This window comes from Jatropha curcas, chromosome 3 (genome assembly GCF_041381405.1).
Source record: "Jatropha curcas cultivar XTBG-Jc1 chromosome 3, XTBG_Jcur_1.0, whole genome shotgun sequence".
NCBI classification, from domain to species: domain Eukaryota; kingdom Viridiplantae; phylum Streptophyta; class Magnoliopsida; order Malpighiales; family Euphorbiaceae; genus Jatropha; species Jatropha curcas.
In genome coordinates this window covers 4503964-4522138 of record NC_143153.1, presented here as the reverse complement: position 1 = coordinate 4522138, position 18175 = coordinate 4503964, and the positions used below count along the sequence as shown (strand labels likewise).

Here is an 18175-nt window from a genome sequence, read left to right as displayed (position 1 = left end):
GATTTGTCACCAAATGGTGACACATTTTGCGACAGACATGATATCCGTCGCTAATTCTAGTTGTACCTAAAAATCACACACGTTTATTAATTTCAGGGCTCACACATGGGAGGAATGAAACTTGAATAGGAAACTAAATTTTCTTTTGAGGGAAGAGAAAAAAATCATGAAGTAACCAACAACATTACTCGTCGACAGCTCGAGTTTTATCCTTGAAGAATGCACCTATTAAAAATGCCAAAAAATTATGTTTTTTTTATCAAAAAAAAAATTATTTTATTAATTAGTCGTGCCCAGAAAAAATTTAGTAAAATTAAAAATTATAATTGTATTCGGCAATAACTTTTTAAATAAAAATGCTAAATATTATTTTTTTTATAGTGTTTAGTATTATAACGTTTCTACTGCCTTTAAAAATAAAGATAATATTTTATTAAAAATCTAAAGAGCTTACAGCTAAAAACAATTATTTTTGTCCAATTTTCATACCTCCCTCTATCTTTAGCCAAAAAAATTACATTGTACGGCCAAAGGGATATCCATTGGTTTTGCTAAAAAAAATTATGGAATTCACATATTATGCTTGATGCATTAATTTTAAGAGGAAAGTGAGAGAAAATAATTAAATTACTATTTCACCCTTATTTATTGAACTTCTTCTAAAAAATTATTTATTGAACCTTTTGAAAAAAAAAAAACAATGAAGATTAATCTCATAATTTTACTAATTGTAAACTAATTTCTCTTTTATTCTCTCACATATCCAAACATCAAACAAATAAAATTATTATCTTTAATATTTTTCTCCTTATTTTTTTTTCTCCCTAAATTTCTATTCGAATATAGTATTAGTTATGGCTTTATTCAATTCAAGAAAATGAGCACATTAAGGCATAGCCTAGTAATAAGTGCATATGTGACCTAATATTAGATCTATGTTCGAATCTCCTCTCTAACACTCAAAGAATTAAAAAAAAACAAAAAATAATTAATTTTCCATTTATGAATTTATCATAAATTAGTTAATACAAAAACGAAATTATGCAAGACGTAGGAAAAATTGTAAAGAAATCTAAACTATTTAATTTGACATTCTACATATAAAACTTTATATATAAGTAAAAATTCTATACTAAAGAAAATAATTATTCTAACATAAAAGTAGCCCGCAAAAACATTTTTTTTTTTGAAATATGATTATTTTATCATTTTTTTAATGTATAATCAGAAATACTTTCGATTGAATCAAAATATTATTGATACTTAGTTGGATATATAAATAAGCTCGTACACAGAATTTACATGCATTTTGGCCTTATCTGAATACTGCCCGTCTTATTGTGAGGACACGTGTAGAAACCCAAAAATAATAGGACATTTACCAACATGTGCCTATATAAGGAGGGTATAGAACCAAACTCATCAAACGAGTCCCAAAACTTTCTCTTCTCTATAATTCCTCAGTTATCTGTTCTAAATTTTCCGTTCCAGACCCAAAAATCTTTCCCAGCTACCAAACATGGCAGGAATAATATCAGGTGCCACGCAGCAAGTGACTCGAACAATTCAACGTTCACTTCCTGTACCTAAGTTCTTGCAGTCCGATGATGTTGCAATAATTAGCAAGGTTGAAGGAATCCACAAACCTGATGGTCGCCAAGTTGATGTTCAAAACTTATTCTCTATTATTGCCAAGATCTTGCTTCACGACAATCCCAGTGGTGTATGTTCTAATTAATTATTTTGCGTCTTTTTTATTTTTTATGTATTTATGGTGGAAGTTATTCTCACATTAGTTTGAACTAGAAGATTAAACTAAATTTCCTTCAGGAATATTATTTTTTCACATCAATTAGTGCATTCAGGAATATTATTCTCTGAGTACTTCTAATGAAATCGAATTCTTAATCCTGATCAAAGAGGGAAGGAGATAGATTAAGTCCCATTAGATTTTTCTCTTTCAGATATATTTGAAACTTTCTAGTCTCTTTTAATCCTTGTTAAGTTACTCACTATTAATTATAGCAGCATAAAAAAAAAAAAAAATTGAAAATGTAGTTATACATAGATTTTCACTTATATCTTTGTTTTTAATGTTTCGAAGTTTAAATTTCCTTTTCTCAAGAGTTTCATTCTAAGATTTTGGATTTTATTATTTTTTCCTGATGTATTGTGAGGTTATTTCAGATTTTTTTCACTTAGCATTCATATGCTAGGTTGGAGATTTTTTTTAGTAAGCCTAATGGTTTCGGTTTAGTTGTCTTTCAATGTTAAGTTTTCCCTGTATATATTAAAAATTAATAAAATATTTTGTTTGCTAATAAAAAAAAGAGAGTTATACATAGAAGTGGAGTATATATGTATGTATATTTACATCTAGTTGCTTTTTGCAGGGAACATCTACAGGAAGTTTTGAAGTACCTGCTCAAATTATAAACAAGATCTGTTGCGAGGTTAATTATTTTTGTTATTATAAATAGTTACTTTTTTTTTTTGAAAAATGATTATAAATAGTTACTTCTAATACAATTTTTAAGCCTTTATATATTATTATTATATACATTTAAGTATTGAAAAAAAGATTCGAATATGAATTCATTACTAAGTCATATATGCATTTATTTTTAGACTATCTCAATAGTATTATATTTCAACTCTACTGTAAAGGACAAAATCTTCTAGCTTTTCTAATTGATAAATTAAATTAATTTGCTGATACAAAGAGATAAAAGACAAATATTTCTTCAAATCCAAAAACGTACTCTTAAAAGTAAAAACACTATTAACTTTTATCTTGTTGACATAAAGCAGTAGGATGTGCAAATTTTGGAAAAAATAAAAAAACCTGTATCAAACCGATGTAGTTGGATTCTTTGGTTTGCTTTTCGATTTTTAATTTGGATACATGTTTTAATTTAAAGAAACTTTAGTTTTTTGATTTGGTTGGGTTTTGAAAAAAAAAAAAAATTGTTGGTCGAACCGAAATTTCATAGTGTGTCATTTTGCAATACCTGTACCCTTTAATTTTTATGTAAAAAAGAACTATACACTGTAGTCTTAACACTAAAAATTTAAGATGAAACAAACAAATTTGAATATTCAAATAACCGAACTGAACTAAACCAAAAAATTACGATTCTTTTTTTGTCCCAATACAGTTTGGATCAGTCATCAAAAATGTAAAATTTTAGCTATTCGATTCCAAATTTTAGTTATTGGATCAAAAATGCAGACCCGTGTACACAAAAGTATAAAGCATACCCACTTTCTAAAAAAAAAGTTAATTTTCAAAGTAAGTTTTTCTAATTATGATTTCAAGCATCCAAATGTAAGATTTTTTTTTTTAAAAAAAAAAAAAAAGTGAAAAATGAAAAGAAACCCTAATTTTAATTTTCTGATCTACACATATATACGCAGATATCATGTAATTGCTCCGGTCGGAATACTCAAGAAACAACTATAATGTTACTTGAAAAGTTTCTTTCAAACTATTCGTGGGATGCGAAGCTGGTGATAATGGTGGCCGCATTTGCTGTCAAGTATGGAGAATTTTATCTGCTTACTGAGCTTTACACTAAAAATCCAGTTTCCAAAAATATCGCTTTGCTCAAGCAACTGCAAGGCGTAGTGGAAGATGCTGAATTATTGGAACAATTTTCTGGAGCAATTATTGACCTTAACAAGGCTATGGTTGCCTTAATTCGATCTGTTCTCCAGTTCAATACTTTACCTTCTGAGTATCATGCAAGTAATAAACCGCCATTTTCAACTGTCATAACTGATATTGTCCGAGCTGTTTATTGGACAATTTATAGTGTTGTGACTTGTGTCTCTCATATTGTTGCCCTTATTGGATCGAAAAATCAGTAAGTATGCTTGATTAAATCTTTTTCTTTTTAGGGTTAGTTGGAAAAAAAAAAAAAAAAAATAGCAAGTCATCTACTTGTATGATTTGATTTCAGGCGCACCATTGCTGTAACAATGACATGGGAACTGTTGGAACTGGCGACTGAAGTGAGCAGTATTCAGACAATCCTGCAAAAGCATTTTTCTCGTATTAAACAAGAAATTGGTAAAAAAATTCTTACACCTTGGGCCTTGTAATTGCGCTGTGATCTAACCTACACATAGTATAGGGGACTATCTAAACACCCGGCTAAACAATATGTAATATGATTAGATAATGAAAAGTCTTTGGTTTGAGCCTCCTAACCATAAAAGATTTTACTAATTTTGTGAAATAACGGCAGAATTATCACGTATTGTGTAGCCCACAATACTATTTCAATCCATTAAAACTATTAATAAATAAAAGAAAATAAAATATCAGACCAACATGATGTCATAATTTAAATTCTTCGTTACTACAATATCAGACCAACAATATAAAATATCTTTGACTTAAAAAATTCTTCGTTACTAAAGATAGATAAGATAACGTAATTTAAATTTTCTTTTAATTCAATTTATTTATTTTTTTAAATGCAAAGAAAAAGAAGAACATGAACTTTTTTTTTTTTAGAAAAGAAATTTTTTTAAAAAAATTATTCTCTTTTAATACTATGTAAAGGAAAAGATCCGAATTCAAACAAATTTCTTCGAATTCTTTATTTAATTTGCTTCAAATGGCTTATAAAGATGATGGGATTATTGCAGATGGATACAATGCGCTGGTCAACCTTTTTGAGACTGTCCACGACATTACAGCAATCTTCCAGGCCTTCTTCCACGTGGAGAGCGGGAAGCTACCCCTTGTGGTGGACCCTACTAAGGAAGAGGTTTGCTCTTTAATACTTACGTTTTATGTCACCATATGTGTGGATTAAACACAACTATAATATAACAAATTCTTGTGGCAAAAAATTACAGGAGAAAATTGAGGTATTAAAGGATAAAAAAGTTTTGCTGTTCATTTCTGGACTTGACATACAGCAAGTAGAGATTAAAGCTCTTGCCGAATGGTACGAACAACTCAAAGCAAAGCACAATATTCAACTAGTTTGGATTCCAATCATGGAGGACAATTTGGATGAACACAAATTTTTGTCTTTGCAATCTCTGATGTCATGGTTTACTGTAAGACACCCTTCAGTTATCAAACCAGAGGTTATCAGATACATCAAGGAAGTGTGGAAGTTCTCGAAACACGCAATATTGGTGCCGTTTGATCAAAATGGACATGCAGAATCTGTTCATACTCTTGACGTACTTTGGCTAAAAGGACATTTGCCTGATCTACTCCCATTATCACCTAGAAGGAAGATATCACCATGGGAAGAGAAGCAGTTGACACTAGATATTCTTATTCATGATTTTTATCATGTTGACTCGGTAATGTTGCTTTATCCCTGTTTAGTATTAATGATTTTCATTCTCAGATTTTAGAATTTGATTTTACTGTGGTGAACTTCCATATATATGTATATTGCAGACAAAACCAATCATATGCCTTTATGGAGGAGAAGACATGAAATGGATTGAGGAGTTCATTGCAGCAATAACTCGTGTTAAAGAGTTCACCAAGTTGAACATAGAATTAGTTTATGTGAGCAAAAGCAATGCAGTCGATGAAGCCAACAAATCTATTTTCGATTTCATTACTGCAAAGAAAATTGGTGTGCATTGGAAAGCAGAAGAAACATACAGTTGGCGATTCTGGACTAGATTAGAAAGCATTTTCTCTTCAGGGCTGCAAAATGGAAAAATTGCAAAACAAGACAATATATTGAAAGATGTGATGACTTTGCTTAGCTTTAATGGAAGCTATAAGGGATGGACTATTTTTGGTCAATTGGAATCTCATCAGAAAATTGCTAAAGCAACCGGGGACGTTATTCTGCAGATTTTGAAAAAAATAGATACATGGTGGAAACCTGACACTAGTATTGACTCTTTTCTTACAGAAATTAACGAACAAATCGAACAAAAGAATAATGTCCAAGCACATCATTGCAACCACATTGTCCTCCCGGCTACCATTCCCGAGGTTCCGCATGAGATGATGACATGTGCAATATGTGACAGGAAAATGAGCAAGTACCTGATGTACCGGTGTTGTGTTTAGTAACTGAGCTTCATGCAATATCTGCTAGAGGTTGGCTGCAAGAATAATTTAGTTATGTTAGTTACGTTTGTTTCAGTTGTGTGTTGATGTGTGATTAATGTAATATGTCTAGCTAGTGCTAGATGAGTGTGCTTTCGTTAGTTTGTGTCTTAAAACTGGTTCCCAGGTTGAGGTCGGGTAATGTACACCTGTAGGAACTGGAATGCTATGATATGATAAAAACTTGAAGGTTGTTATATTTCAGCCTCAAAATCTTCTCTGTCACACTTGTTCTTTGTTTTTGATTTGGATGCTCAACATTTTCCTAATTAACTCCTATATTGTTAATCATAATTATTTACTTTCCATTTGGCTGGATTTTGCAAATTAAAATAGTCTGTATTACCACGGCCTTCCAATCTTTATTTCAAAAAGAAAAAGATATAAATGGGTTCCTAAATTATAATTAAATTAATACATGAGATACCTTTATTAAATAATGAAGTCTTTAATTATTGTTTCTTTAATACTTTAATTATTTTGTTTCAGATGGAAGGACTAAAGTGTTAATATAATCATAAATTAAAGGCATTATAATTAATTTTTGAAAACAAAGGTTCCTGATATGTTAGTTATGTAAGGTTAATTTTATCATTTTCCAATCAATTGACAGTCAAAATAAGTTATTTTGGATAAAATGATTAAAATGTTAATAAAATCATTATTTAAGGATCTCACAGTTTTTTTTAAAACAGAGATCAATTTATCTTTTTTCCTCATTTTAACAACATATGTAAATCATTGAAATTGTCAAAATAAAAAATAATACTTCCAGTAGTTGAGGCTAGCATTAATAACCTGTGATGCATGGAAATGCCAAGGTAGAGAAGTTTCCGCATTTTGAAAACGTTCGAAGAAACGAAAAGGCAACGACCCAGCTTGAAATCATTTTGAGGCTGTTTCCGTAAATTCAGTAAATCGGAAGTGCATTTGGATTGTCAAAAGATGTTTCCTTAATTGAAATAAAAAAAAAAAATCAGATTTATTAGAATCTGAATTGAGATGGATGAATCGCAATGAATGCTAGAAGAATACTTTAGTAGAAACAATTAAAAAAAAAAAAAAAGACAAGATAATAGGTATGAATTTTAAATTACCACTCTTTGAAACTGTGATTTCATGCTTTTAGCTTCAATGATTTGGTCAGAATAGAGTGCTTTTCTATGGCATGCAGGTATGAAATCTCTTTAAATACTCGGGAGTTAGTGTTTTCAACATCTTTTGTGAATATAGATTAATTGAACTAATAAAATTCGCATACCAGATGATTTAAATGAAAAAAAAAAAGTCAAAAGATTTGAAAGTAATTTTTGAACACAAAATCAATGTGTGTGTCTATATATATATATATATATATATAGTAAGATTAAAATTGCAGCAAAATTAAAATTAGATCAATGTAAACAAAAAAAAACTTACAGAGAAGTTTAACCACAAATTTCAAAATAAGATTATATATATATATATATATATATATATATATATATATAGTCAAATATTGTTCCCAAATTTTAATTATATATCACTTCTATACCGTCTTTTATTTCCACGATCAAAAGTATTTATTTAATAAAATAAATATATTTCTCACGAAGCTAATCACGTGGAGGATGGTTTAGCTAATTTGCTTGTTTTTAATGATTTGGTCAAATAAATTTTTCTCCAGCCTCCAAATGAGATTGTGAAGTTCATGATTTGGGCAAATATGTTTTTTTTAGTATTTGGTAAAGAAGATTCAAGTCTGAATCTATTGTTAAACCATATATATATTTACCATTAGGTTATATTTTGGTGTGTCAACAACATTACTTATTGACAACACGAGTTAGATTCTCCGAGAATACATTTATTAAACATGCCAAAAAAATTATACTTTTTTATAAGCAAAAAAATTATATTTTACAATTAATCATATTCAGAAAAAATTTAATAAAATTAAAAAATTAAGGTTGTATTCGACAACAGTTTTTTAAATAAAAATATTTTTTTATAGTATTTAGTAACATAACGTTTCAACTAGATTTAGAGATTAAAGTAACGTTTTATAAAAAGTTAAATTATATAATGTTTAGTTTTTAGCGTTTTATTAAAAAGTTATTAAACAGCTAACAATTAAAAGCTACTAAAACAACTAACAACTATCAAAATAACCCTTTTTACCGAACAAACCCTACATCCGAGCCAATAAGCCCTCAAATATAACAAAACCTACTTAGAAATGATTAGTGAAAAAATCTAGAAAACTTCAAAAATAAAATACAAGAACTTCTTGAGATAAGAAGAATGAATTTAAGTCATGACCAATAATGTCTGTAAGCAACTATCTAATAACACAAATGAACTATTGAAAAACAGTTGTCCAATTTTCATATTCTAACGTCTGTAGCCAAAAAAGTTTACGCTATACAAGCCAAAGGAATACCTATTGGTTCTGCTAAAAAAGTTATGGAATTTACATGTTATTCTTGACACGTTAACTTTAAGAGGAAAGTGAGAGAAAATAATTAAATTATAATTTCACCCTTTTTTTTGAACCTTTTCAAAAAAAAAAAAAAAAAAAAAAAATCTTGTCACACCCAAAAAATGATAGTGCAACGTCCTAGGATTCAGGTAGGCTTAAGGCCACTGGGCATCTCGTAGAACTCACAACTGAACTTATCCAATTCAAGACATTATTTAGGTGAGCTATAGTTAAATTATTTACTTCCATTTAATTCTATCATTGAATACAATCTTTCATACACTATGTATAATCACATATCACACTATCATAATACTGTTTATATTATAGCTTACATACATATTATACTAATATCATTCAGAAAGATACTACAGAGCAACTAGAGTTTATATAACTTATCAACAACTTATAATATCTAACAACTATTTACATTATCAACAACTTATAATACTGTTTCTTGTTTGAAGAAGGAAATAAAAAAACTAATGGACGTGGATCACCTCTACCTGAAACCACAAACACTTTCAACTCAGTGATATTATAATATCGAATTGGTAGCATGTACATTGAAAAGTTTCTCAAGGTTCAACATTTATAGTTACATAGGATGGTAGTACCATTGTAGCTCATCAACAGAGATAAGTCCATATAGAAGGATTCATAATAATTGGATCAATATCACAAAGGCAATATTAATAATACGACAGATAATCACATAGATAGCACTGAAGAAAACGTATCATTATAATACAACAGATAAGTCCATATAGAAGGATTCATAATAATTGGATCAATATCACAAAGGCAATATTAATAATACGACAGATTATCACATAGATAGCACTGAAGAAAACATATCATTATAAGCTATCACACATCACATACTTTAGAGCAGTAACTTCTTCCTTTAATCACAAATCTCTATGTGCACATAGTCTCATGGTATAACCCCCATCAAGTTGAGATTCTATCATATTGGCTAAACAAATGGCTTGGTGTAATCAAATAGGCCTAGAGGCCAAATAGGTTTCACAATACACAATCTCAATATCACAATTAACAAATGGTTTCAAATATCAATAATGGTATGCATTTGATCAAAAGTTCCATTGCAACAAGGAAGGGTTAGACACTATAAATCAGCTTAAAAGTGAGAATTTAATTTCTCTCGATCACTAATAATTTCAAAACATTTCCGTGGTAATCCTCGACCTATATTCACATTTAAACACATATTGCACTTTTAGCTGTGTTTCTAGCTCTTTATTGACGTTGAAGTTTCTTTGATATTTTTATTCATAAAATTTGAATCTAAAATTTTCGAGACAAAAATTGCACATATTAAGCTTTATGTTCATCCACTATATGCTCATGTTCATAGTTAAGGAGACTACAAGATTTTTTTACACAAGATTCTAAAAGGTGTCAAAATAGGTTAGCGTGTCGGGTTTGACACAGATTCGCCTAACACATGACATGATTAGGGTCAACATGAACATGATTCATGACACGGCAAATTCGTAAGTGCGCGAAATCGCAACAAATAATAAAGAATGAGTAGAGTATCGTTCCCACGATGATTGTATACCAAGTGTCAAAATTATGTTAACCTACTATTATCTAAACAACAATATGAAGAATAATTCGAAAAATAAAAGAAATAAATTAAAGCAATGAATAAGAAATCAAACAGGTAATTTTTAAAAAGAAATTAAGGTTTAAAGGTTACTAGAGATTTTGACTTCACTTAATTCTGTCCAATTTATCATATTAGTTTGATTATCAATTTTAATTATTCAAGAATGAGTAATAATTGTAAACTCGCTAATAAGCTCTCTCGATGTTTTATTAGTTATTTACCCAATTCAATTACCCACCTCTTAATGCCGCAGCTAAACATAGATTAAACCATTAAATTCTTGTGATTATTCAAAAATCCACAAATTAAGGCCTTTAATGTTATGAAAACCTCCCACGAGTCAAATCATCTAGCTCTCATATTAAGTTGTTATTACCATGAAATTTATTACCATGTTCATATTAAAAACCCTTCTTTCGACAATGATTAATGAAATAAATCAATCTAGGGAAGAAATTCTACCTGCAAGTGTTAAGATCAATAATAAATTTTACTTAAATAAAGAAAATCAAATATAATATTATAAACTAGAGTTAAATTTAAGTTACATTATATCCCTATTAAAAAAAATTAGTTCGACATAGTAAACAAATTAACCACAATTAAACTTGTAAATAATCATATAATGAATAATAAACAAGTAGAGAGTCTGGAAATAGAAACTAATTAACAATTAGCTTGAGCGGCTTTCTTGAATCTTAATACCAATTTGAATACTTGAAGTCTTAAAGAGAGAAAAACTAAATAGAGAACAATAGAACATAAGATCCAATATACAATGTTAGTCTCTCTCTATATGAACTTTTTGGAAAATTTTCGAATTCGTTTAGGAAAGTGAATCTTTATTGAGAAAGAAATCTTGTGAAGATAGAAAATTGTTTAAGCTTTGTATTTCTTTTCAAATAGGACTCTCACAACGTCTAAGTAGGATTTAAGCTTGATAAGGGACGTCATAAGACTCTCATGCAGATCCATGCAAGCAACACGGGCTACAGCTGAAATTTTCAGCCCAAGTTGAATTTTGCTGATTAGCACGGGGGTGCTGGGAAGCACGCCTTGTTGCTAGAAGTCTTGTATAATTGCATGCTTAAAAATCTCTCTCTTTTTTTTTTTTTTTTTTTTTTGCATTTTTTGATTAATTTCCTATAAAAATTCTAAAAAATCTTCAAGATCAAGTGAAATATGATTCGAGGAAGCCTTATTGAAAAAAATAAGCAAATTTAACTAAAATAAAACAAATTAAGTAAAACTTAAACAAATTAAGTAAAACTTAAAAGAAATCCTAAATAAATTCTACTAAAAATAACTATAAAAAAAACACATATAAACCCATTTAATAATTGTGTTAAATTTATCGATACGAACACGGCACGAAAATTAGACAGGTGACACAAATACGACACGTGTAACCCGTTTAATATCATAAATAGATTAAGTCGGTTGTGTTGACCCATATAAAACTCTTGTAACCCGCCTAATATCATAAATAGGTTAAATAGATCATGGTGACCTGTATATGACTCACTTAACCTGCTTATAATATTTTTAAATTTTAACCTATTTAACTCAAATCATATTTAAAAATATTTTTTCATACATAAAATGCTTATATTCTTCAAGATTCATGACTAAAATAAAAAAATTAATACAATAATAAAGTTTGAATAGGTTTTAGTTGAAATATTTATATTTGACATTAAAATTACTACTTTACTCCTAAATAAACAGGTTATTCCTCTAATCGTGTGTCAACCCGTAACACTACATGTTTATATTTGTGTTATAAATGGGTGACCCGTTTATGACACGAACACGTTTAACCTCAATTCTAACCTATTTATTTCACGTATTAGGTGAATTGTATTCGCGTGTCACACCCATTTTGATACCTCTAGATATTTTATTTTGACGAGAAATATAATTATTACGAAATTTGAAAATGTAGGATATTATTAAGCTTTTATAAAGTTCAACGGCCATAAAGATGATTGTTCACAGTTGAAGGTAAAATTTGCGGATTACTTCATTTATTATGATATATAAATCAATTTATAAGAGGCTGTTAGTAAATCATGTGAGGGAAACCCGTCAGGATTTGTAGTAAAACGCAGAGACAAAACAAAGACGATAAGTCATATTCATAGCTAAGTAATCCCGTGAATGTACCTTGAGGCTGACATCCATGCATGCGTTCCCATTGACTAAAGTCTGAGGGGAAATGAAATCTGTTGCTCTTTCTTGCATTATCCTGCAAATATTCATAACCTTTTTGGCCTCTGTCCTGTCATCAAATACAATGTGTTGCACGTTTCACCATCCTTTATTTCAATGAAATAATTATAATTAACAAAAATTAACAAATTTGACGTACTGACAGAGAGATGGAATGATCTAGATTTCTTCTTCCTCAATCAGAGGTTTGGAATTCAAATCTTGGATATAAAATCCATTTAAACACTCATAAGGGCACATTACAATTGCAGCAAGATTAAAATTATATCAATGTAAAAAAACACTTATATACAGTCTTTTAAGTTATTATTTCCACGATCAAGAGTATTTATTTAATAAAAATAATATATTTCTCATGAAGCTAATCACGTGGAGGATGGTTTAGCTAATTTGGTTGTTTTTAATGATTTGGGCAAATAAATTTTTCTCCAGCCTGCAAATGAGATTGCGAAGTTCATGATTTGGGCAAATATGGTTGTTTTTTTTTTTTTTTTAGTATTTGGCAAAGAAGATTCAAACCTGAATTTATTGTCAAACCATATATATATTTACCATTAATTAGGTTTTATCTTGGTGTGTCAACAACATTACTTATTGATAACACTGAGTAAAAATATATTTTTTTATAATATTTAGTAACATAACGTTTCAACTAGATTTAGAGATTAAGGTAGCATTTTATAAAAAGTTAAATCATATAATGTTTAGCTTTTAGCGTTTTATCAAAAAGTTACTAAACAGTTAACAATTAAAAGCTACTAAAACAACTAACAACTATCAAAATAATCCTTTTTACCGAACAAACCCTACATCCGAGCCAATAAGCCCTCAAATATAACAAAACCTCCTCAGAAATGATTATTGAAAAAATCTAGAAAACTTCAAAAATAAAATACAAGAACTTCTTGAGATAAGAAGAATGAATTTATGTCATGACCAATAATGTCTGTAAGCAACTATCTAATAACACAAATGAACTATTGAAAAACCGTTGTCCAATTTTCATATTCTAATGTCTGTAGCCAAACAAGTTTACGTTGTACAAGCCAAAGGAATACCTATTGGTTCTGCAAAAAAAAAAAATTATGGAATTTACATGTTATTCTTGACGCATTAACTTTAAGAGGAAAGTGAGAGAAAATAGTTAAATAATAATTTCACCCTTATTTATTGAACTTTTTGAAAAAAAAAAAAAAATTAAACGTGTCACACCCAAAAAATGATAGTGCAATGTCTTAGGATTCAGGTAGGCTTAAGGCCAACGGGTACCTCGTAGAACCCACAACTGAACTAATCCAATTCAACACATTATTTAGGTGGGCTATAGTAAAATTATTTACTTTCATTTAATTCACAGGATCATAGAATACAATCTTTCACACACTTTTTATAATCACATATCACACTATTATAATACCGTTTATATTATAGCTTACATACATATCATACTAATATCATTTAAAAAGATATTGAGGAGCAACTAGATTTCATATAATTTATCAACAATTTATAATATCTAACAACTATTTACATTATTCGTAGGCTTCTTGTTTGAAGAAGGAAATCAAGAAAACTAATGAACCTAGATCACCTATAACATCCCTTCCCGGTCCACCCGTGAACCCGAATGAACCGAGCCGAAACGCTACAATCTGGTTGAACCTATGTCATGTCATGCTGATATCATCCTGTATGCTAAATATTATGTCATGCTATTGCTTTATACATCATTTATATACTGACATTTATTTAATATATACAAGATATTACACTATTTTCCAAAATGAAATGGGCCCAGCTATGTGCCCTGTACATACCACAGAACCAAAATATCAAAATGAGTAGTTACCCTGAAGACTGGGTCTTCAAAAGATGAACTGCAGTAGTTGTAAAGATGACTCTTTACGGTCCAGACCCAAAACCTGCGAGTTAAAATAGGTAACTCGCTGAGCAAATAAAGCTCAGTGGATATCACAACTTAATAAGAATTAAAAAAATAGGCATGTAAGCACACATATCATTATACTTTCATGGTCTTACCTGCTGTTTATTTTGCTGTATGAATTATGCAATTTTTATTAAACATCGTATAATTTATAAATAACACAATTTCATAATTGTATGGCTCCATAAGGTTACAGTGAAACCGAAGTGATAAGAACGACTGTATGAAACTGGATGAATACTGTATGGCTGGGCTGCTATGACCAGTATATAAATCATATCCACTCAACGGCCTGTAGCCTGAGTACCAAACTGTATGGGACGCAGATCTGCTATCCTATGTCGCGACATAGCATAATCTACGTGGTTTCTACCTAACCTCAGTGGAGCATATTATCTGTATTATTCATAAAATGCATAAACCATACTGTTTACCTGTATACTGTCTCATTCTATACGTCGCTAAAATGTTTCATGCTTTAAAAGGATTTCATAGACAACTACAAGTAATATAAAATGAGTAATAATGCAAACAATTGATAAATTGTAAAGGAACTTGCATGAAATTAATCTAACTGTTGCACTCGCGACGCAACCCTTACTAATCTTTATGTATCTTAATTTAGAATATTCGGATTAAGGAAATTTTTTATTTTAATTTAAGTACTAATCTTAGGCTGAATGAATCTAAATATGCATTCCAACAGCATTTCTAATGTAGCCTTAAAATCCGCCAGGGCAGCCTGTACATGTTTCACAAATTCTACCATAACTCTTTCTTCTTAAGTCCAATTTAGGTCATTTTAAAGTATATGGTTAGCTAACACATTAGGGTACAAATATGTCTTTTATCACCTCTCTGAAATATGTTGGTAAAGTAGTCAAATATTGAATTAAAGTAGGAACTTCCAGTCTACCCAGCTGTTGGTTTCCAGCCTGCACAGTTTGTACCATTTTGGTCATATCTCTCAATTTATAAGGCCAATTTAGGTGATTCTAAATTCTATGGTTAGCTAACACATTAGGGTACAAATATGTCTTCTAACACCTCTCTGAAATATGTTGGTAAAGCAGTCAAATATTGAATTAAAGTAGCAACTTCCAGTCTGCTTAGCTGTTGGATTCCAACCTGCACAGTTTGTACCATTTTGGTCATGTCTCTCAATTTATAAGCCCACTTTAGGTGATTCTAAAGACCCGACGGTGGATGCCACATTTGGTGCCGGAGGCACTGTCCTAACCTACATATAAATCATACAATCATACAATCATATTATGAATTAGAAGTGGCTTAGTATTCACGAGTTTAGCAAGTAATAATATTTTGTTTTGAAAATGATTTGGGAGAGTCCTACAGAAAAACTGCAAGAGTTTTCCCTAAAAATAGAAGTCGCCAAACATATGAATACAAAGCACTCCCAAATTCAAACTTCAAACCCCCATCAAACTCTAATATCAACACAATAGCACTTCTATCATTTCATATCCTCAATACCATTTTAATATTCATCAATTCAATACATTCATTTAAACATAACAACTTCTAATGTTCTAACCATTAAATAAGTCCAAGTTTATCTCCCAATATATATACACCAAAATAATTTACAATAACATGCTTAAGTTATAAATGAAATAATACAGTCTCCAAAAATGTAATACTTATACATGCCATAATTCTTAGTTACAAAAAAAATACTAAGTAACTACCAAAATTGATGGGAGCGGGTATAAAGCGGAAACAACCCTTATCGAAACCATATGAGGCAAACTAAAAACATTATCGAACAAATCAATAAACTGACCTCTTGAAGCGCAGAATCGCTCACCGGTCTTCTTTTCAGAGATCTTGGAGTCACCCACGATCTTCTGCAGTAATCCCTAACTATCTCTCTTTTGGAACTCTCTGAGTGGCAGAGAATAGAATAACGTGCGTCTCTTTTATTCTTAGGGTTTTCCAATCTTATATTAAAAAACATCTCTTCGATAGGAAGATATTTTTTAATATAAAATAAATTAAATAAAAAATTATTTAATTAAAATAAAATCAATTATTTTAAAACTAAATAATTTATCTATTATTTAATACACCCTTAACTTTCCAAATAATTAGGGCACTACAGGGACCGCAGGAATAAAATAAATCAGGCTACTAATTATAATAAGAACCTATGTAGACCAACATATTCTTATTATAATTAATCATGAATTATTCCACTAAAAACTCATGACTGAACTCCTTATTTATTTTACTATTCCACAACATAATAAAATAATGTTCCCCATGTTAAGATTACAGATGCTGTCATTTAAATAACTTACTGACAATTTATTTAAATCACAATATAACTTTAAGATTGTCGCTCAACTTATTTCATGTGTCGGATTCAATATCCACCTGCAGGGTTTACACTATGAAACCTTATAAGCTTACTTAAAGTGCATCATCAATCTCTAAACCGAGACATGGATTCTATCATTAATTAATATTTCACAAACACAAAATATCTTTGCCCAATTCACCGAGAATATTATTCCAATAATGAAACTCACCCTTTAATGAATCAAAGCACAAGACAATCAATGTTTGCTCATATTAAAATAAATCAAGATTAAGAACAATAAACATTATTTCTAATGTCCTAGAGAATATGTTTAACAGTCAGTACTAAACATCCATTCTCTACTTGGTCCAATTAAATACATACAAAATGTACTAATCACAATTATTGTTCATATGCTAATAACATTTATTTAATGCAAATTTCCAATTAAATACAAAGAAATAATTGTCAATAGAAAATCATTCATAGCTATACTATTACATATGCATGGTTAATAGTATATCTCTATCAATCTCCCACTTAGACTCATAACCATGCATCTATAACTTTAACTCCCATTCCTTCTACATGACTGTCAAAAGTCTTTGCTGGTAAGCTTTTTGTAAAAGGATCTGCCAGGTTGTTTTCCGATGCAATCTTTGTCACTATCACATCTCCCCTTTGAACTATGTCTCGTATCAAATGATACTTCCTCTCAATGTGTTTTGCCCTTTTATGGCTTCGTGGCTCCTTCGAGTTTGCAACTGCCCCACTATTATCACAATAAAGTGTAATAGGCAATTGCACTGAAGAAACTACGCCTAGATCCATAAGGAAGTTCCTAAGCCATACAGCTTCCTTTGCAGCTTCAGAAGCTGCCACATATTCAGCTTCCATGGTGGAGTCAGCAACACAAGTTTGCTTAATACTCCTCCAACTTATGGCTCCACCTCCCAAGACAAAAACATTACCAGAGGTTGACTTCCGAGAGTCCTTATCAGTCTGAAAATCCGAATCTGTATACCCAATGGGTACAAGATCGTCAGATTGATAAACTAACATATAATCCCTAGTCCTTTTCAAGTACTTGATTATATGCTTGACTGCAGTCCAGTGTTCTCGCCCAGGATTAGATTGAAATCTGCTATCCATGCCAACAGCAAAACAGATATCAGGTCTGGTACACAACATTGCATACATAAGGCTTCCAACTGCAGAAGCATATGGAACTGCCTTCATGTTCTCTATCTCCTCAGGTGTCTTAGGACATTGGTCCTTAGATAGAGTGATTCCATGTCTAAAGGGAAGAAAACCCTTCTTGGAATCCTGCATGCTGAAACGAGCAAGAATGGTATCAATATAAAGTGCTTGAGATAAGCCAATCATCCTTTTCTTGCGATCTCGCATAAGCTTAATCCCAAGAATATGAGCAGCCTCTCCCAAATCCTTCATATCAAAACGTTGGGATAGCC

At 30.3% G+C, this 18175-nt stretch overlaps 1 protein-coding gene across 1 annotated transcript; it reads left to right on the top strand.

Moving 5' to 3' along the window:
• Nucleotides 1–1415: 1415 nt before the first annotated feature.
• On the top strand, nt 1416–6328 carry LOC149497378 (protein SIEVE ELEMENT OCCLUSION B-like). Its single transcript, XM_089719588.1, has 7 exons — nt 1416–1723; nt 2394–2453; nt 3418–3866; nt 3963–4072; nt 4657–4778; nt 4870–5331; nt 5432–6328. The coding sequence occupies exons 1-7, from the start codon at nt 1520–1522 to the stop codon at nt 6062–6064; spliced, it is 2040 nt and encodes a 679-aa protein (XP_089575714.1). The 5' UTR covers nt 1416–1519; the 3' UTR covers nt 6065–6328.
• Nucleotides 6329–18175: the final 11847 nt, after the last annotated feature.